The 21,951-nt window shown below is 34.7% G+C and overlaps 1 protein-coding gene across 6 annotated transcripts in view; it reads right to left on the reverse strand.

The window, feature by feature from the left end:
• The window catches only part of HDX (highly divergent homeobox), a 188,735-nt gene that overhangs the window by 31,141 nt on the left and 135,643 nt on the right, over positions 1 to 21,951 (reverse strand). For all 6 annotated transcript variants that reach the window (XR_008518111.2, XM_054544792.2, XM_002831850.6 and 3 more), the window contains 2 exons: positions 17,706 to 17,852; positions 514 to 721 (listed from right to left, as the gene is read on the reverse strand). Coding sequence is in view for 5 of the 6 variants with exons in the window: in XM_054544792.2 (XP_054400767.1) it covers positions 514 to 721; positions 17,706 to 17,852 (355 nt within the window). In the remaining variant the exon portion in view is untranslated. The remainder of the gene's footprint in view (positions 1 to 513; positions 722 to 17,705; positions 17,853 to 21,951) is intronic.

Genomic DNA, 21,951 nt, shown 5'->3' on the forward strand with positions numbered 1-21,951 from the left:
TCTTTTTCAGAGAAACATTAAGAGGTATCATAAAGATAATCCAGACTAATTCTCTTTAGCAGATGAGGAAACTAAAGCCCAATTAAATACTTTGCGTGAAAGTCTCATGAAAAGTTGCATGAAAAGCTAGGAGTTGCATCCAGATTTCCTGAGTACTAGCCTGGTATTTGTCACATTCTGCCATACTCTTTCATTATAGTGTGTTTATAATGCTCTGACCTAAATCGACTAGAATTCCAATAAAATAAAAATCATTTACTTAATTATAATGCATGAATTGTAATAATCAACATTTATAAATGTAGGAGATTATTATTGTTGTGGATGAATTTTCCTTGTGATGATGATGCGGGAGACTGTTTCGGTGGAGGCATTAAAAATAAATCTATTGTCTCTAATACTTGGCCAAATGTTTTGAAGACTCTGGACTTGAAGTGCAGTAAGCTGAAAATCAAGTACAAAATGCATCAAATTTACAAAGGCTATTATTAGAAGATTCAGCATATAAAGTACCTTGAGAGCTTCCTTCAGACAAACAGATGGATACTTCATCATTTCTGTCATTATCCTCTCCTATTTCAGGCCCAGCTTCCTCTCCTGGTGTGAGTGCAGATAAAGAACCAGACTCAGGCTGCTCAGAGAAATCAGCAGGGCCTCCTCTTGGAGGTGGAACTTCAATCCCCATTAAACGATATTTCCTTCTTCGATTCCCAATCCAAGTCTTTATAAGAGAAATACAGGAGGAATTTTTGTAAACAGAAAACTTAGCAGTTCTAGCCAGTAAAATAATGAATGAATGCTGCATAAAATATGATTTAAAGGAATAAATGGGTACATAGAAAGATAAAAAATTTTATGTCAATACGCTAAAATAAAAATATGTTTTATATTTTTATAACATTTTATTTATAACTGACAAATAATAATTGTACCTGGTTATGGGGTACAGTTTGACAGTGTGAGGTTTCAATACATGTACAGATTTTATAATGATCGAATCATGATGGTTAGCATGTCAATCACCTCAAAATGTTAATAGTTATGGCTTTAACCTTAAAATATTTATTAGCAGAAAGAAGGTATTTATATAAATATTCAGACTTTTTAGCAACATGCAGTCTATTGAGGATGACTTTTTTCTGTTTTTGTTTTGTTTCTCGAGAAAACGATTCACCAAGTCTTTTAAAAGAAAAATAAACTGGTTCTTTTTCAAACAGAACCATCATACAGCTATAACTCTAATTCATATCCTATTTCCAATCTTGCTCTTCCTATGCAAAAATGTGCCCTCTGTTAATTTTGTTTGGCTCCATATTATTACCTTGGCATTTCAAGCACTCTGAAATTTCATTTTACTGAATTTACAACCAATATTCAAGACATTTTGTAATGAAATAATTTTAGAGTAATGGGAAGTTTCAAAGATGAGTCTTGTTTATTCTTCACTCCGTCTTCTCCAACTTCCATCTTACATAATTATAGCAAAATATCAAGAACAGGAAATTGATACTGTACAATATGTGTGTATACTGAAATTGATACTGTACAATATGTGCCTTTATCACACCATTCCTCTTCCTCTCCTTCCCACTATCCCTAATCTGTTTTCTGTCTCCATAACTGTGCTTTTTCAAGAATATTATATAAATGGAATCGTGCAGCATGTGACCTTTTGAAATCAACTTTTTCAATTCAGCATCATTCCCTGGAGATTCATTCAAGTTGTGTGTATCGAGCCCATTCGTTTTTATTGCTAAGCAGTATTCCATGATATATATTTACTCATGTTCGTTTAACCATTTACCTGTTGAAGGACACTTGCATTGTTTCAGATGTTTTGCGTATTACATATAAAGCCATTGTGAACAGTAATTTACAGGTTTTGTGTAGACATAGTTTTTATTTTTCTAGGATAAATGCACAAGGATGCAAATTATTGATCGTCTTGTTATACGTTAAGTTTTATAAGAAACTGTCAAATTGTTTTCCAGAGAAACTGGGCCATTTTACATTCTTATCAGCAATGCATGAGAGATCCAGTTTCTTAGCATTCTTGCTAGCATTTAGTATTGTCAGTATTTTCTAAAAACTTTTAGCTGTTCTCATAGGTGTGTGTAGTAACAGCTCAACAAGTTCTTAATGTTGACCATCTTTCCATGTGCTTATTTATCATCCCTATATTTGCCATCCTTTTCAGTGAAATGTCTCTTCATTTTCTAATTGAAGTTCTTGTTTCATTTTCGTGTTGAGTTTTCAGAAGTTCTTTATATATTCTAAATATGAGTTCTTTGTAATATATGTGGTTTGCAAATATTTTCTCCCAGTCTGTAGCTTGAATTTCTATCCTGTTAGTCTTTTGCAGCACAAACTTAACACTGCTCAAAAAAAAAGATATTAATTTAAAATAATAAAATGGTTCACTGAAAAGATTGGTAAACTTGACAAACATCTAATTGTTAAACACAGTTTAACATGGGCCTGGTGGCTAGTGAGCACCTGTAGTTGCATATATTCGGGAGGCTGAGGTGGGAGGATTTCTTGAACCCAGGAGTTCAAGGCTGCAGTGAGCTATGATCACATTACATTAAACATAGTTTACATAATTTTTATCAAATTCCAGCAAGATTTTTGTAGATACATATGAGATAATTCTAAAATTCACATGGAAAGAAAATGAGTGAGTATGGCTAAAACAGTATCAAATAAAAAAGAATAAGGTGGAAAGAATGTATCTACCTAATTTCAAGACTTATTATATACTTACTGTAATCAAGAGTGTGTGGTATTGGCAGAGGGCTAGCCACAGATCACTGAAACAGAATAGAGAACCCAGAAATAGTCTTACACAAGTATGACCAGCTTAGCTGACTTTTGACAAAGGTGCAGAAAGAATTTAATAGGGGAAGGGTAGTTTTTTCAAGAAACAATGCTGGAGCAGTTGGATATTCATAGGAAAACAAAAATGGACCTTGTCCTAAATCTCACACCTTATACAAAAATGAACTCAAAATACATCATAGATTTAAATATAAAAAATAAAACTTTAAAACTTTTAGAAGAAGGCATAGAGGAGAATCTTTGGGGCTTCAGGATTAGTGAAGAATTCTTAGAAATGGTAATAAAAAGCACAATCCATAGAAGAAAAGTAACTTCTGGGTTTTGATTGGAATTGCATTGAATCTATAGATCAAGTTGGAAAGAACTGAAATCTTGATGTAATTGAGTTGTTCTATCCACCTCCATGGACTATCTCTCCATTTATTTAGATCTTTGATTTCTTTTATCAGAGTTTTGTAGTTTTCTTCATGCAGACCTTGTGCCTATGTCATTAAATTTATACCTAAGTGTTTAGTTTTGGGGAAGCTAAAGTAAATGTTGTTTTGTTTTTTTTTTTTCTGTTTCACTGATTTTTGCTCAGACCTTAGTTATTTCCTTCCTTCTATTTGCTTTGTGTTTATTTTGTCATCTTTTTCTAGTTTCTATTTTTTTCACTATCTTCTTTTTTTAGAGACAAGATCTCACTCTGTCACAGTAATGTGATCATAGTTCACTGTAGCCTTGAACTCCTGGGCTCAAGCAATTCTCCCACCTCAGCCTCCTGAGTAGCTAGAACTAAAAGTGCTCACCAGCCACCATGTCCAGCTTTTGTCTAGTTTCTTAAGGTGGGAGTTTAGATTATTTATTTGAGAGTTTCCTGTTTTCTAATATATACATTAGGATAAATTTTGCTCTCAGCACTACTTATCTGCATCCCACAAATTTGGTATTTTGTTCCTTTTGTATTGTTCAATGTACTTTTACCTTCAATATTCTTTTCTCTAATGCTCTTCCTTTATGTAGCTCTGCATTTCTGACCTACATGATTTCCCTTGTATCTGAAGGACTTTTCAACATTTCTTGAAAGGCAGTTCTACTGGCAACAAATTCCTTCAGTTTTTGTCTGAAAAAGTCTATTTCTCCTTCACATTTGAAGAATAATTTCAGTGAGTACAGAATTCTGGATTGGTATTGTTTGTTTTTTCCTCTCAACACTTTAAATATTTCATTCTACTGCCTTCTTGCTTGCATAGTTTCTGAGGAAAAGTCAGATTTAATTCTTATTGTTGCTCCTCTGTAATTAAGGTATTTGTTTTCCCCCTCTGGCTTCTTTCAAGTCTTTTTCTTTATCATTGATTTTTGCAGTTTGAGTATGATATGCCTAGGTGTATTTTTTTTATTGTTTGTTTTGCATTTATCCTGCTTGGTGTACGCCAAGCATTGTGGATCTGTGGTTTGATATGTTACATTAATTTAGGGAAAATTCTCACTTATTCTGGTTTTGAATATTTCTTCTGTTCTATTTTCCTTTTTTTTTTCTCTTTCTGGTGGTATTCCCATTAGACATATGTTACACCTGTTATATTTATCCCACAGCTTTTGTATATTATGTTCCATTTTTAATCAATATTTTTGTTTTATCCTCTCCAGTTTTGGAAGTTTCTATTGATATATCATCAAGTTCAGAAATTCTTTCCACAGCCATGTCCAGTCTGCTAATGAGACCATCAAAAGCATTCTTCATTTCAGTTACTGTTTTTGGTCTCTAGCATTTGTTTTTGATCCTTTCTTAGAATGTTCATGCCTCTGCTTACATTACCATTCTGTTCTTGCATGTTGTCTACTTTTTCCATTAGTGCCCTTAGCATATTAATCATAGTTCTTTCCAATTCCTGGTCTGACAGTTCTAACATCCCTGTCATGTATGAATGTAGTTCTGATGCTTGCTCTGTCTCTTCAAATTCTTTTTTTGTTTTGTTGTTTTGTTTTTGTTTGTTTGTTTTTTGCCTTTTGGTATGCCTTGTCATTTTTATTAAAAGTTGAACATGATGTACTGGGTTAAAAGAACTAAAAGAACTAGGCATTTGGTGATGTAGTGTTAAGGTTAGGAGGAAGGAAAAGCATCCTATAGTCCTATGATGAAATCTCAGTCTTTTAGTGAACCTTTGCCGTGGCCTGTGAACTTTTCAAGTATTTATCAGTTTTTCCTCTACCTTAGGTGGGACAAGATGGCTAAAGGAGGCTGTATTTGGTTATTATTGTTGTTTATTTTTGCCCTAGGATAGTTAGGTCATGATAAAATCCCAATAGGTTAGGCTCTGGTAAAATATTTGTTCTTAAGAGCAGGCTTTCTTAACAGAACATTCTAATGTTTCTTTAAAATTGTTACTTTTCCACTCTTCCTGTCAAGAGCATGAGGGAGTTTTTCTCCAATATTCACAGTGAGAATCTGATACAGCCTCTGGGAGTAAAACTCACAAAAGTGTCACCCTCTCCATGACTGTACGCCCTGGAGTTCCTAACTTTCAGACTTGTCTACACTGAGCCTCCAGCAATTCATCAATTACAATTTAGGTTTTCCTGCCTTGGTACTGGTTCCCATGGAGGTTTCTGCTCATGGAATTCTGCTCCAGTAAGTTGTAATTCTCTGTATTTGCCTATTTGTCTCACCAATTTTGGGGTCAGTGGTTTGCCCTGTAACTTCACTTATCTGTCATATCTAAGAAGAATTGTTGATTTTCAGTTTGTTCAACGTTTTATTTGTTAAGATGAACTGACAACTTCTAGGCTCCTCACATGCCAGACCAGAAACTAGAAGTCCAATTTCATTGTATTCCCTTATGACTTCTTTAAAAATTATTTATATATATATGTGTGTGTGTGTGTGTGTGTGTGTGTACATATATATATATGGTTAGGGTTAGGGGTTAAGGGGGTTAGGAGCTAGGGTTAGGGTTGGCACATATATGTATAAATGTGTATATATATATACACACACACATACATAAACATATAGATGTATATATGTGTGTATATATGTACATCTATATGTTTATGTGTGTGTGTGTATATATATATATATATATATATATAAACAACCCTAACCCCTAACCCCCTTAACCCTTTACCCTAACCCTAACCCTAACCCTGTGTGTGTGTGTGTGCGCGCACACACCATAGAATACTACTCAGTCATAAAAAATGAATAAAATCATGTCTTTTGTAGTAACATAAATGGAACTACAGGCCATTATTCTAAGTGAAATAACTCAAACAGAAAGTCAAATATCACATGATATCACTTGTAAGTGGGTGCTAAACAGTGGGTATCCATGGCAATAGACAGTGGAATAATAGACAATGAAAACTCTAAAAGGTGGGAGGGTAGAAGAGGGGTGAGGGTTGAAAAATCACCTGTTGGGTACAATGTTCACTATTCGAGTGACAGGTACACTCAAAGCCCAGACTTCACCACCACACAATATGTGTGTGTAACAAAACTGCACTTATACCCCAAAACCTATAAAAACTGAAGAAAGACTCCCTCTTTGGCCCATGGATTATTTAGAAGTGTCTTGCATAACCTCTATGTGTGTGGAAATTTTTCTGGTATCTTTCTCTTATTGATTTCTACTTTGATGCAATAGTGGTCAGGAACATATTCTGTATGATTTAGATTTTTAAAATTTTTTGAGGTTTGTCTTATGGTCCAGGATTTACTCTTTTTGTGTGTTCCATGAGCACTTGAAAAGTGTGTATTTTATTGTTGTTGAGTTGTGCATTCTATTAGTCAATTAGACCGTATGGATTGAGGGTGTTTTGGGGTTCTTCTATATTACTAATATTCTTCTATGTAATAACTGTAGCAGCTGTTGAGAGAAGGGTGACGAAATCTCCAAATATAATTTTGGATTTGCTTATTCTTCTTTTGAGAATTTTTAGTTGTTGCTTCACATATTTTGTAGTTCTGTGATATCTGATGTATACACGTTCAGAATTGCAATGTCTCCTTGATATAATTTACCCTGTTATTATTATATAGTGTCCCACTTTGTCCCCTGTAATTTTCTTTGCTCTGAAGTTTACTTTATCCGATATTATTATATCAACTCCTGCTTTATTTTGATTCATGTTTGCATTCTATATGTTTTCTATCCTTTTACTTTCAAACTACACATATCATGATATTTTAATTTATTGTAGACAACATCAAGTTAGGTCATTTTTAAAAATCCAATTTGCAAATTTCTGTATTTTAGTTTGTGAATTTAGACCATTTAAATTTAATGCAATTATTTCTATGTTAAAGCTTAAATATGTCATTTCATTTTCTGCCTTCATTTCTTTTAGTGTCTTTTGTTGTATTTTTCCCCTGCATTCCTGTGGAGTATTTTTAAATATTTAGAATTCCATTTATATTTATGTATAGAACTTTTCTGTATCCCTTTGTATGACTTTTTAGTGATTGATCCAGGCTATCTATCTATCTATCTATCTATCTTATGACAGTCACAAGAGGGTAAATTCCAGGTTGTCCACTGGACTTCCATTGGCATCCAGTGGGGAAAGAGACTTCTTTTACTCCTGGGTAGAGTTGGGAGCCCAGGAGCTCCAGTAGGCATCTTCTGACACTACCCCAATGAAGAGGAGGAAGGGCTCATCATCACCTCTAAGTGCAGGAGGGGATAAAACTCTTCTAGTGACGTTGCAAGGGAATGGTGGAGGAAGGATTTTTAATCCAGCTCTCCACTCTTTCTTATCTGACACCATCCCATCAGTGAGTGTTTTTTGTTTGTTTGTTTGTTTTGTTTTGTTTTGTTTTCTGGGGGTGGGGGCATCTAGCTGTTCCACAACCTGGCGAGGCATAAGTCTTGGTCCTCCATTTGGCCTTTTCTTGTAGGGGTGGGTGTGGCTGCAGTTTTTTCCCTGTGGTATTTGGCTGGAGTAAAGAGGTCATTATCTAAACATTTTCTGTCATGTTAGACTGCCCTTTTCCTGGTTCTTGGCTGAGAGAGGCAAGGCTTTTCTTTTTCTTTCCTTTTTCCATTTGTTTGCACCTATTGGTGTTTCTTGATTGTTGGCTTTTCCAGTATCTATTCTGGGGTATATGAAGCAAAAGAAAACCCAGGAAACTCACCATTATGTGAGTGTCATTCATGGGGTCCCATGGTCCCTAGCAGATGTGACTTCTTTCCACCCTTCAGAGTCTTCTTATGTTTGCTATTTATATAATGTCCAGGGATTTTAGTTCTACTTAATGAGAAGAATAGGGAAAATTATGTCCACTCCATTTTCTCAGAAGCAACAGTCTGAAACCAGTTTTATTCCCACGTTTCTTACGCAATTTTCAGAAAGACCATTTTATATGACTAGAATTTGTAACCTTTCTAGTTTTGCCATGTCAAGAAGGATTCTTAAAACCTAAAGTAGTGTGGAAAACCACTAAATAACAGTTTAGAGTTTCAGCTGTAAATTTGATTATGATGCGTTTTATACCAACTAGAATTTCTTCTATACAATAGGGCTACATAAATACAAAGCCACCTTAGATACTCTTTGTGTAAATAATAAACATGAATGAAGTTAATTTTATACTTCGTAAGATTTCAAAAAATATGCAGGGCAAAACAGAAGAACTATTTAGTTAGTCCAAAAAGATGAATTCTTCTTTATGTTTGATGGGGGGAATTTTCCCTTCAAGTTTATAAAATGTAGTTCTTTGGATGTGTTTAGCATTGACACTAAATGTGAAGTTTGAAACACATGAATTACTTTGTACACACCAAAGAGAAAATTGCCTAGTATGAAATAAAAATATGTACAGATACTAATTTTCTTAGCTTTGATCACTTCTTTCATAGGAGAAATACTAGTTTAAAAAGGAGAATTCCATTTATTTTTTCTTTTTAACACTTTTTTATTTTTAATTTTTGTTGGTATATATTAGGTGTATATATTTACGAGGTACATGAGACATTTTGGCACAGGCATGCAAAGCATAATAATCACATCATGGAACACTGGGTATCCATCCCCTCAAGCATTTATCCTTTGTGTTACAAACAGTCCAATTATACTTTTAGTGATTTTATAATGTACAATTAAATTATTATTGACTCTAGCACCCAATTTCTCATTACGTCCATCATAAAGTTGAAAATGGGTTGCTATAATTCAGAAATGATAAAGAATGGCAATTTCTTACTAAAGCTTCTTAAAATTGTCATGTAATCTCTCTATTTTCTACTCATGAACACAACAAATTGTAAATGCAGAAGCTTTTCTTTTACAATAATCTTAGCCACCAATATTTGTGAAAATGATGGTATGAGCAGAAGGAGGAAAACACCAGTCTCCCTAGGATGATTTTTACTGCATTTGGGTCATAAAAGCTGCGGAAGAGTGAAGAAAAAAAAGGCAGAAACCAAGTTTCTATTTATCTTCCACTTCTTTTGCACCCTTTTTGAGAGAAATGAGTGATTACAAAATGTACAATGATAAAGGTAAAACAATATGTTATGTGAATATTGGAAGTATGTGACATTTTATTGTAACCTAAAGCTAAAATATTTCCTTTTTGGATATTCCTCAAAACTAGAAGGCACTGGAAAAATGATTCAATGTGTAAATACAATGCTAATGGGTTTATTACATTTTTACAGAATAATGGATAATAGAGTTAATCCTGGAGTCTGCTACGGTCTGAATATTTGTCTCCCCTACTCCAAATTAATGTGTTAAAATCCTAACCACCAAGGTACTAGTGTTAAGAGGTGGGGCCTTTTGGAGGTAAATAAGTAATGAGAATAGGTCTCTCATAAATGGAATTAGTGCTTTTATAAAGGAGACCCCAGGGAGACTCCTTGCCCCTTCTGCCACGTGAGGTTACAGCAAAAAGATAGCTGTCTAGGAAGTGGGCTTTCCATACTTCTGACCTTCCAGCATCTTGGTCTTCGATTCCTCAGCCTCCAGAACAATTAAGAATAAATTTCTGTTGTTTATAAGACAACCGATCTATAATATTTTATTATAGCAGGCTGTGATAATTAACTTTATGTGTCAATTTAACTAAGCTAAATGTTTCCTGGATAGCTGGCAAAACATTATTTCTAGGTGTGTTTCTGAGATTGTTACTGGCAGAGATTAGAATTTGAGTATATAGACTGTTAAGAAGATCACTTTTATCAATGTGAGTGGGTATCGTACAATCTATTGAGTGTCCGAAGTTTCCACCCTCTTTTTGCATGAAAATATCAGGGATATGAAACATACCACTCTGAAAGGTTCCCAGTTGGTTTTGCAAGTGTTTTCATAATGCTCTTCCTTAAACTGAATCAATATCTATTGTTTTATTTCATTGAGGTATTGTTTCCAGTTCTTTGCTTCAGATCTTCTTCACCCGGAACTCTCCCTTCTACATTCCAGCTATCAATTATGTGAAGGGTATTTTTTTCACTGTTTCAGAATAAACACCCCTACTTTCAAATATTTAGATTTTTCAACCATTTTATATGATCAATGGACAAGTTATTTTATCACTCTAAGCCTCAGATTATTTATGTGCAAAATTAGGAAAATGATTTCCAAATTCTTTACTTTCCTGAATAATAAATTTCCCACCAGAATGGTCACAAATCTAAAAATAATAGTGTATCTTTTCAACCAGAACACCTATGTATTAACAACACAAACATAATGGCTATTAAAAATGAGTACTCTAAAGCCCTGTACATTTCTAAGTATCTTTCTATTAAACAATATGAAGCTATATTCCAAACTTTTATTTTAAATGTAGTTATTATACATTTGTTAGTTCATGTATGCTATACATAGAGGGTACACTTTTCTGTTAGATATTCATTCATTCATTCCACATATATTACTGAAAATTTACTATGTACCAAACACTGTTTCTGGTGCTTGGGATGGTGAATGTAATAGGTGAATATAATAGGTATAGTCTTTTCCTCAGGGAACTTAAATGTATAAATATAGATGATAAACAACAGAAATGCATATGTACAGGTGATAAACAAATAGACAAACAAATATAAATTATAAAATTTGACCAAGTGTTATGGATAAAAAGAACGTTAGAATATTTAGCTGCAATCACATAGTGTTGTAAAGTTTTTTCCAAATTTACCTGATCTTAAGAATAATTTGGGGAAGGGAAACGTATAGATTCTCTGGGCCTTTCTTGCAAAGTCTGTTTCAGTAGGTCTAGAATAGGGTGATCTATATTTTTGAGAAGTATCCAAGTTATTTCTTATGGTAAGGCATACACTAGTAAGCTGGAACTGGGAATAATGTTAGATTGGGAATAAAGAGACTTGGCCTCTACCTATTAACTGGCTATGGGATCATGGGAAAGCTAATCTGGCATATATATATATATATATATATATATATATATATGCACACACACACACACACATATATAGGCATTGAACTCAACCCCAAGGTGCCCCCCCCAGCTCTAAATCAATGTGTGTAATAGATAATAGGGAGTTTGCCATATACCGTATAAACACTGTTCCATTTAAAGGCATTTCAAATCTAGCTGTGCTCCTTTGAAAATAAATATAATCTAAAATATAAAAACATAAAGTTGTTTTCTGTGAACTTTATTTAAGTCCTGCAAAATGTATCTCAAGCATAAAATATGTTGTTTCTATCAATATTTGACCATGCAAGGGTACACTTCAATGTATGTCCACTATAACCCTAACACAGATGGAAAGAACAGGCATTAAACTGAATTGTAGCAAGACAGAGCAGTGGGGAACTAATCGTCCTCAAGGACTTAACAGTGCTTCCAACTTATTGTCTGCATGTAATATCTCAAAATATTTCTCCAATGTATTATTCTCATTTAGTAATAATTGATCACACTAAATTTCAAGTTCCTTGAGAGAGTTGCATTTTTCTCACGGCACTTAGAAAAGTTCTGGCACACACATAAAAAAGGATGAGTTCATGTCCTTCATAGGGACATGGATGAAGCTGGAAATCATCATTCTCAGCAAACTATTGCAGGGACAAAAAACCAAACACCGCATGTTCTCACTCATAGGTGGGAATTGAACAATGAGAACACTTGGACACAGGAAGGGGAACATCACACACCAGGGCCTGTTGTGGGGTGGGAGGAGGGGAGAGGGATAGCATTAGGAGATATACCTAATGTAAATGACGAATTAACGGGTGCAGTACACCAACATGGCACATGTATACATACGTAACAAACCTGCACATTGTGCACATGTACCCTAGAACTTAAAGTATAACAAAAAAAATATAGGAAAGTAGCAGGACAAAACAAAAAAGAAAAGTTGTGGCACATAATAGGTGTCCAGTTTACCTTTGCTAAATGAGTAAGTCGGTAAATAGGCACTAACCTGGAAATGACATTTCAAGATGAAGAAAAACATGCACATAATTAACAATCATTGATAAGGTCAAAGAAACAATATACCAAGTTTGCTTCCTATACTTCTTAGAAGTATAAGACATATAAAAAATCTGAAACTTTCAAATTATACCGTAAGTAATGGTTAACTAGACATCCTAAGGTGAAGTTCATTTTGGTGATTAGTAATTAGAATGTATATTAGACTTAAAAACATATAAATAGTTTTTCCTGAAATCTCAAGAATATATTTATGTTGCAAACATATTCTCCTTTAGAGTAATTTACCATATGTTACAGAAGAGGTCCTCTTACAACATATCACCTCCAAATTTTCTCTCTGCCATGAGCATTCTAGTATGTTGGAAAATCATGAGAAACAAAAGGATAGTAAACAGTTCCTTATTCTTTCATCTAATATGAGTCTGAACAAATATTAAGCAAGAAGAAAATGGTAAAATTCTTCCTCTCCTTTTTCACATATTAAGATCTTCGTGTAGGAATAAAAAACTCTACATATAGTAATGCCTAAGGGGGAACTGATGTTAATAGTTTTGGCCATTTTTCACAGTAAGTGTGCCTAAAATCTCTTGATATCAGAGAGAACACTAGCCAGGAATCCTGTGGATATCTTTTTTTTTTTTTTTTTGAGACGGAGTCTCGCTCTGTCGCCCAGGCTGGAAGTGCAGTGGCGCGATCTCGGCTCACTGCAAGCTCCGCCTCCCAGGTTCACGCCATTCTCCTGCCTCAGCCTCCCGAGTAGCTGGGACCACAGGCGCCCGCCACCACGCCCGGCTAATTTTTTGTATGTTTAGTAGAGACGGGGTTTCACCATGTTAGCCAGGATGGTCTGGATCTCCTGCCCTGTGATCTGCCCACCTCGGCCTCCCAAAGTGCTGGGATTACAGGAGTGAGCCACCGCGCCCGGCCCTCCTGTGGATATCTTATCTTTATTTTGGGAGTGTATGTTTTTAAAGAGATTCTGTCCGTGTCTCCTCTCTTGCAGTATGGCTGTCTCAAGGAGACTCTATGGCTGTCCATAGAACCTGAACATTGTTGTCATGGCACAAGGTACTTATTAGTACCAGTGGCATGATGAATTTTTTAAAAAATGAAAAACTCAGTAGAGAAATTGGAGAACAAATTAAGGGATATCTTGCTGAAAGTAGAGCAAAAGGAAAAACAGACTGGAAGTGGAAATCTTAGAGTCCAGGTGCATAAAATAACCAATTCAGTTGGAGCAGATCAGAAAATGCCAGGAGCTATTTCTCTAAGATGATGGAATTATTATATTACCAATGAGTATGAATGTGTTGAAAGGAGACTTAGGCAACCGGGAAAGGGTTTAAAGATAAATTAGTAGTAAGTACCTAGAAAATAACTCAAGCAAACATATGAATATCAAAAGCATAAATTAAGTAAATTATGAACTACAGGGAAATAAAACAATGCTAAGTTATGCAGAAAAGGAAAAAAATGATATTTCACTACATAATTCAAATGTGTAAAGTATTTACATAGTCATAATAATGAATACCAAGCTGACCAAAGTTATAGGAGGATAAGGAGAGAGGAATAATGCATGTAAGTGAACGGATCAATGAGGAAATCTTGAAAGAGATTTTTTTTTAAAGCCTTGCATTTCACAGTGAAAAATCAATAGACTATGCCTAACATTGAACAAATCAGGAAGTTGCAATGTAAACATATAAGAGAGACTGCTGTCTATTCCCCATATTTGTCCTCACCTTCCAGAATAATAGAAGAATTAGCTGGGCACATGGTTGCTCACAGTAAAATCACATTTGCAGCTTCTCTTGTAGTTTGGTATGACCATGTGACTAATCTTTAGCCAATGGGATATAAGTGAACAGATCTCATGGCAGTTTCCAGAAATTCTTGTTAAAAGACAGTTGGTGAACACCCTTTGCCCCTTATTCTTCTCCCTCTCTGTCATGCTGCCTTGAGTATGTAGGCTATCATTTTGGACCTTGATAAAAAGGGCCAAATCACAGGGACAGCAGAATGGAAACTGGAAGACATCAGGGTTTCTGTGGACATCGTAGAGCCAAACTGCCATGCTAGCTGTAAATTTCATATGCATGGACTTATACATGAAATTGAAATATCTTGTCTAAGCCATTGTTACTTTTGGGTCTTTTTAATACTTACAGCTAAACCTAATTCTAATTAATACAACACATCATTCATAGATGAAAGTAAATACTGAAGGAAATACCTAAAAGTGGAAAGTGGTTCAACTCGGGCTATCGCAAAATGGTAGGAAGGAAGGAGTGAGGAATGTTGGTTTTGTAGCAAATTCTACAGAACTTGACTTCCTAAGCTATATACGTATATAACTTTGATTAAAAAAAAATAAAAATGACAATGACAACAAGAACACATGCTCTACATTTCCCTATTTTTGGCTGTTGCTTAAGCTCCTCATACTATGATTCTACTCCAATTCCTCTTCAGCCACTTTTTTTCTTGTGTGATCCCTCTTGCTAGACTCTGAGCTCCTTAAAATAGAAATAATGTCTAATGCACTTCTCTCTCCTTGTTAGTATACTTTAACACATAGCAGCATGCTCAACAAACACGGTATTGAATTTGATTTTCCATCTGGATTCTAACAAGAAAAAGCAAGACTCTGAACAGGGCAGTACTTATTTTGAGAATAGTATTTATTTTCAGAAATCTCTACTCTAAAAATTCTCTCTATATTGCTCTTTTCTTCCTATATATATGAGATAAGAGCTGGAGTCTCATTAGGTTGTCCAGGCTGTACTTGAACTCTTGGGCTCAAGTGATCCTTCCACCTCAGCCTTCTGAGTCACTGGGACTACAGGTATGTACTACCAAGCCTGCCTCTTTGTCACTTCTTTAATATACTTCCCTCTTGATCTACTGAGATGATCCTCCAGTGTGTGTACTGGTGTCAACCTACACTTGCTCACAAGTGTCAACTGTTAGCATCTCTTCCCAACTCTGTGTTGAGTGAGACATGGAATCAGCTGTGGTAGGAATCTTTACACCACAGAAATCAGCAAATACTATTAATTAAGGCTTTTTTTTCCTTAAAGAATTGATTGCTAAATACTTACCAGCACTACCACTTTCAAAATTTTATCTTTTAAATGGAACATAAACTACTGTTCCAATGATTGATCAGTATAATTTTTAAAATTTTATTTTATTTTATTTTATTTTATTTTAAGTTCTGGGATACATGTGCAGGACCTGCAGGTTTGTTACAAAGGTAAATGTGTGCCGTGGAAGGGGTTTGCTGCACTTATCAACCCATGAACTAGATATTAAGCCTTGTATACATTAGCTTTTATCCTGTGGCTCTCCCTTCCCGCACCCCCCAACAGGCCCCAGTGTGTGTTGTTCCCCTCCCTGTGTCCATGTGTTCTCATTGTTCAGCTCCTACTTATAAGTGAGAACATGTGGGGTTTGGTTTTCTGTTCCTGTGTTAGTTTGCTGAGGATAATGGCTTCCAACTTCATCCATGGCCCTGCAAAGGACATGATCTCATTCCTTTGTATAGCTGCATAGTATTCCATGTTGTATATGTATCACATTTTCTTTATCCAGTCTATCACTGATGGACATGTGGGTTGCTTCCATGTCCTTGCTATTGTGAATAGTGCTGCAATGAACATACGTGTGCATGTATCTTTGTAATAGGATGATTTATAATCCTTTGGGTATATGCCCAGTAATGGGATTGCTGGGTCAAATGGTATTTCCGGTTTTAAGTCTTTGAGGAATCACCACACTGTTTTTCACAATGGTTGGATTAAAGACTTAAATGTAAAACCCAAAACTATAAAAACCTTAGAAGAAAATCTAGGCAACACCATTCAGGACATACTCATGGGCAAAAGGATTTATGACAAAAACATCAAAAGTAATTGCAACAAAAGCAAAAATTGACAAATGGGATCTAATTAAACAAAAGAGTTTCTGCACAGCAAAAAAAACTATCATCAGAGTGAATAGAAAACTTACAGAAAGAGAAATTTTTTACAATCTACCCATCTGACTAAGGTCTAATATACACAATCTACACGGAACTTAAACAATTTTACAATTAAAAACAACCCCATTAAAAAGTGGGCAAAGGACATGAACAGAGAGTTCTCAAAAGAAATTTATGCAGCCAACAAACATGAGAAAAAGCTCAACATCACTAATCTTTAGAGAAATACAAATTAAAACCACAGTGAAATACCATCTCATGCCAATCAGAATGGCAATTATTAAAAAGTCAAGAAACAGCAGATGCTGGCAAGGCTGTGGAGAAATAGGAACACTTTTACACTGTAGGTGGGAATGTAAAATAAATTTTTATCTATCATTCGTTATATGAGATATATTTCAATTCACCTCATGTAATTTTTAAACAATGTTATTGAGATATATTTAAAACACCACACAATTCATTTATTTAATATGTACAACTAAAATGTTTTCAACATATTCACAGAGCTGTGCATCAGTCACCACTATCTAATCTAGAACATTTTCATCATGCCAAAAATAAACCCCATGCATATTAACAGTCATGTCCCATCCCTCCCCACCCTCAGCTCCTGGCACCACCAACCTATTTTCTGTCTCTAGAGTGTGCCTAATGTGGACACTTCATATAAATGAAATAATATAATATGTGGTCTTTTGCAATGAGTTTCTTTCATTTAGCATAATGTTTTTAAGGTTCATCCATTTTATAGCATGTATAAATATTTCATTCCTTCATATGGCTCTATAATAGTCCATTATATGCATATATCCAGATGTTGTCTATTCATTCACTTGGTGGATGTTTGGGTTGTTTCCATTTGGATATTATGGAAAACTCTGTTATGAATATCAGTGTGCAACTTTTTGAGTTGGATATACATTTTTTATTCTTTTGAGTGGAGTGAAATCCATTCCAGCAGTGGAATTTTTGGTCATATGATAACTCTGCGTTAAACTTTTTGAGGACTGTTGTCAAAGTTGCTAAAATATTTTACATTCTTACCAGCAACGTATAAGGACTACAATTTCTCCATATCCTGGCCAAAACTCATTATTATCTATCTTTTATGTTAATATTGTTACAGTGGATAAATGGCAACTTGTGGTTTTTATTTTCATTTCCATAATGACTAATGATGTTGAACATAATTTCAGGTAAATATTGGCAATATGTATATCTTTATAAAAGAAATATCTATTCAGTTCCTTTGCCTATTTTTAAAATTGGGTTATTTGCATTTTTATTATTGACTTGTAAGTGTTCTTTACATGCTTTGATACAAATTCCTTATCAGATATGTGATTTCAAAATATTATCTCCTGTTCTGTGGGTTATCTTTTCACTTTATTGCTAGCATCGCTTGGAGCGCCTCATGTGAGATTTTAAAGCTTTCATTTATGCCACTCAGCAACCATAGCATGAAAATTATAGAAAATGTCTTACCCGAACTATTTCACAGTCAACATTTAATTCAGTTGCAACAGCTTCAATTTTCTCTCTACAAACAGAGCCCAGGCTGGTCATGCCATTGTCCCAGTACTTCTTAAGGGTGGCTAAGTCTCGGTCACTGAACTGAGTGCGATCCTGTAGCTGAAAAACACATTTTTAAATTGTTTTGAATTTTAAAGTTTAGAATAATCAAAGGAAATAATATTATAAAGAGAAGCATCAGGGTGAGATGTGCTATGATACTAGCAAAATTTATTTCACAATTCTTATTCAGTCCTCCCGTTCTGAAAATAAGCATTTTTATTTTTTAAATTTCCATAACAATACAGTGTACTAGGAGGAAATGCATAGAATTTTTGAACTGATAGCAATTAAACGATGTTGATTTAAAATAGTTTTAATAACACAAATGATACATGTTCATTGTATAAAATACAGGTAAAAAATAAGATAATTCAAATCACTTACGAATTAGGAATAATGCTTGTTAACATTTTAATGTATACTCTTTTAAACTTTTTTCTATAATACAGATATTTACATTCACATACTAAACACAGAAAAAGCAAAGACAGGCTTGTATTAGTGTGCTGCCTTTTGATAAGTTAATCTAGATTTGCCATACAAATCTAGATATTAGTTTCCTATTGATATTATAATTAATTAAAAAGGTAAATAAGAGAAAAGTAAGGAGATTACATAGCCCTAAAATCATATTTATGGCCTCATCAAGTTTCATAATAAGTCTACCCTTTTTGTTCTTAGGTTTTCTTTATCCAATAAACTATCGGATTTACATGTTGTTTTATTTCAATGAATCCTCAGTATCCCTAGGAAGTAAGTTAGAAACATGATAGAATAATGACCTCTACTTTGCTGATAAGGCATCAGGAAAAGCTAGGTCAAAGGACTCATTCAATAGGGCACAGAGAGTCCACGGCAGAGCTATAAATAGAAATATCTGAGTTTTTCTAGTTGTTTTTATTCCAGTGATGTCTCAAATTATTTTCAGAGGTGGTGGAAAAATCTAAACATGGGCTTTAATTAAAATATATATATCCTGCAAAGCCCTGTGTGTGCTTCTGATGAAACAGGGAGAGAAAGAAAATGAGAGAGACAGAGAGAGAGAGAGAGAGACTGTGAGAGTGAGTCTGAGTGAACTGTTGCAATTCCTGGCTTGAGGTATGGGGTTCTGTTGTGTTCTTCTGCCTGAGATGATATGATCAAGTCCCACACAGAGGCTAGTCCTCAAATACTCCTTAGACATACAATGTTTTCAACATTTCCTTTCTAACTGAAATTTAAAATGAAACCTCCTAAGTTAGATTCAGGAAACAGTGGAAAATAATATACACAACATATAAAACATGACTTAATAAAAAGGGTTACCAAAGCTAAAACTGATGTAATACTAAACAACAGTTGCAAATGTGTTTCTTTTAATGTTACAAGCTTTTGAATAGTAAATTTAGCCACCAAAAGGAAAATAAATATATGAATTCTTGGTTTACTACCAAGAAAGCGAAGTTAGATTGAATATTTAAAGCATGCTTCTTCATAAGATATATTTTGTGTGTGTGTGCGAATAAATGTCATTATCACCTAAATCTGTTCTCTCCTACTAAAAAAATCCCTGATGAGTAACAGTTATTGTAAGTACTAATACTAAATTACATGTTTCCAATAAATGAATCAAAACATGCCATCTACGTTTTTTTAAATTAAGAAGACTAATCCTCTGGTTATTTACAACAGAAAAATCACATTAGGTGTTCAGCAGACATTGATTGCACAATAGTTGCAGAGCTAAAATTCTTAGAATAAAACAGAGAGCAAGATAAATTATAGTAAGATTCTATGTAGATTCAAATAATTCATCATCACAGCCAGCATAAATATTCCCATTATTTTCCTTTACATCATATTCTCCAGTGCAAGCTAACATACACAACTGTCACAATGGAAGTGATAATGAACACAACGCGGATCACACTCAGCTAATTAATTTGTAATTCATTTAGAAGACATCCAAACATGATTCATTCTTTAAACTGAACTAAATAAAACCTGATTTGACTTGCTGGAAATGTGCTGGGGTCTTAGCACTAGCAATGCTAAAGGCAACCTATTATGACAATGCCTGTTAAGGAGAAGCATATAGGGGAAGAGCAGTTATTTTTAAAGTTCCTAAGAGCATATTTTTACTAAGAAAATAAATAAGGTAATACAAGTCAATTCGCAGTAAAACTGTGAATACACATTTAGAGAAGGAAAAAAAAAGTGGACATTTAAAAGAAAAGATGAATTTTTCCCTAGGGAAGCTTGAAGTTGAAGTCAGTTTTGTTTTTCTATTGGACTCTCAAGTCACTTTCACTTTACAAGGCATCATGAAACCTAAACCTGTGGCTGAGGTGAAGGAGACAGGCAATTATCTTGTTGATTTTGTGAAAAGAGTAGTATTCCAATAACCCAGGCAATCTAGGTGAAAGCTGAGACTTTAGCCAAGTAACCAGATAACGGTACTTAACAAGTGACTTCACTTGGCTTATATTGCAATGTATAGTAATAGAAATCTTCTGTTATTTTATCAGCCTCAAGGACACTTCTAAGAGTTTGGTTCTTTGCTTTTCTTATTTAAATAACATTAAATGACAACACCGATATAGGGATGCAGAGTTTCCTGTTTTAAGTACGTATCTTGGTTAAATGAGGAGCTGAGTTATATATTTGTACTTAAATGAAACTCCTTTGAAATGATTATTAAAAATCTCTAATTCAACACTGCCGTTTTAAGTGCAGTGTTGAATTAGTGCCAAACAATTGGCGTGATACTACAAATCTAAACTTTTCCACTTAATAGTGTGTGTTAGAGATTTTTCTAAATAATCAAAAACAGATATGCGTTAGTCTTTTTTTAGTGACAAGAACACCATGCGATATCAACCTTCCTAAAAAAATTTTCAATGTACAATTCAGTATTGTTATTTATAGGCACAACGTCGTACAGCAGATCTCTAGAAGTTATTCACCTTTTTTTTTTTTTTTTTTTTGAGATGGAGTCCCGCTCTGTCGCCCAGGCTGGAGTGCAGTGGCACAATCTTGGCTCACAGCAACCTCCGCCTGCCGGATTCAAGCTGATTCTCCTGCCTTAGCCCACCGAGTAGCCAGGACTACAGGCGCCCGCCTCCACACCCAGCTAATTTTTTGTATTTTTAATAACGACGGAGTTTCACCGGTTATTCACCTTTTATAACTGAAATTTTATACTCATGGAACAGCAAACTCCCCATTTCCCCCTCCCCCTAGCTCCTAGAAACCACTTTTCTGCTCTCTGGTTCTATGAGTTTGACTATTTTAGATTCCTCATATAAGTGGGATCAAGGAGTATCACTCTTTCTGTGCCTAGCTTACTTCACTTAACAAAATGACTTCCGGGTTCATCCATGTTGTCCTGTATGGCAGGATTTCCTTCCTTTTTAAGGTTAAATAAAATTCCATTGCACGTATATGAAACATTTTCTCTGTTTTTTTATCCGTCTATGGACATTTAGGTTGTTCCATATTTTGGCTATTGTGAATAATGCTGCAGTAAACATTGGAGGGCAGATATCTTCTTGATATCCTGATTTCTTTTTTTTTTCAATACCAGATGTGAGATTGGTGGATAATATGGTAATTCTATTTTTAATTTTTTGTGTACCTTAGTGTTTTTAACTGCCAAATTGTGCTCCATCATCTGGGCAGTCCACACTTTAGTTACAGTTATCTATTGATGGACATTATATTTGATGTGAAATTCCTAGCAGTGTATTTTGATCACCTCCTCTGCTTCCCACTGGTGAGGAAGGGATTTTTGACCTAAAGTCATAGGGATGGCCAAAACCATGACACCCAACACTAGATAGATGAGATCAACAGTAGTGTATTAGTCACATATACTCACAGGCTGAGGACATTTTATGCAATGCAGAGCCACATGGGGCTACACTTAGGAATAGAGTAGACAAGCAGGGTCTGTGGGAGGCAAGCTTTGTAGTAACAAGAAGGTGGTGTAACTCCTGGTTCCCAAAGGAGGATGTGATTGGCTTGTTTGAATCATTCTGTGGACTAGCAGGGAACTGAGGGACTCAGAAATAAACAGGCATTGTGTTTGGTGCCCATGATATAAAGAAGTATTTTAATAGCATATTTTATCTGCTGGAACACAATGGGGAGGCCCATTCAAGTGTCTCCCAGTTTT

Source organism: Pongo abelii, chromosome X (assembly GCF_028885655.2).
Source record: "Pongo abelii isolate AG06213 chromosome X, NHGRI_mPonAbe1-v2.0_pri, whole genome shotgun sequence".
Taxonomy (NCBI): domain Eukaryota; kingdom Metazoa; phylum Chordata; class Mammalia; order Primates; family Hominidae; genus Pongo; species Pongo abelii.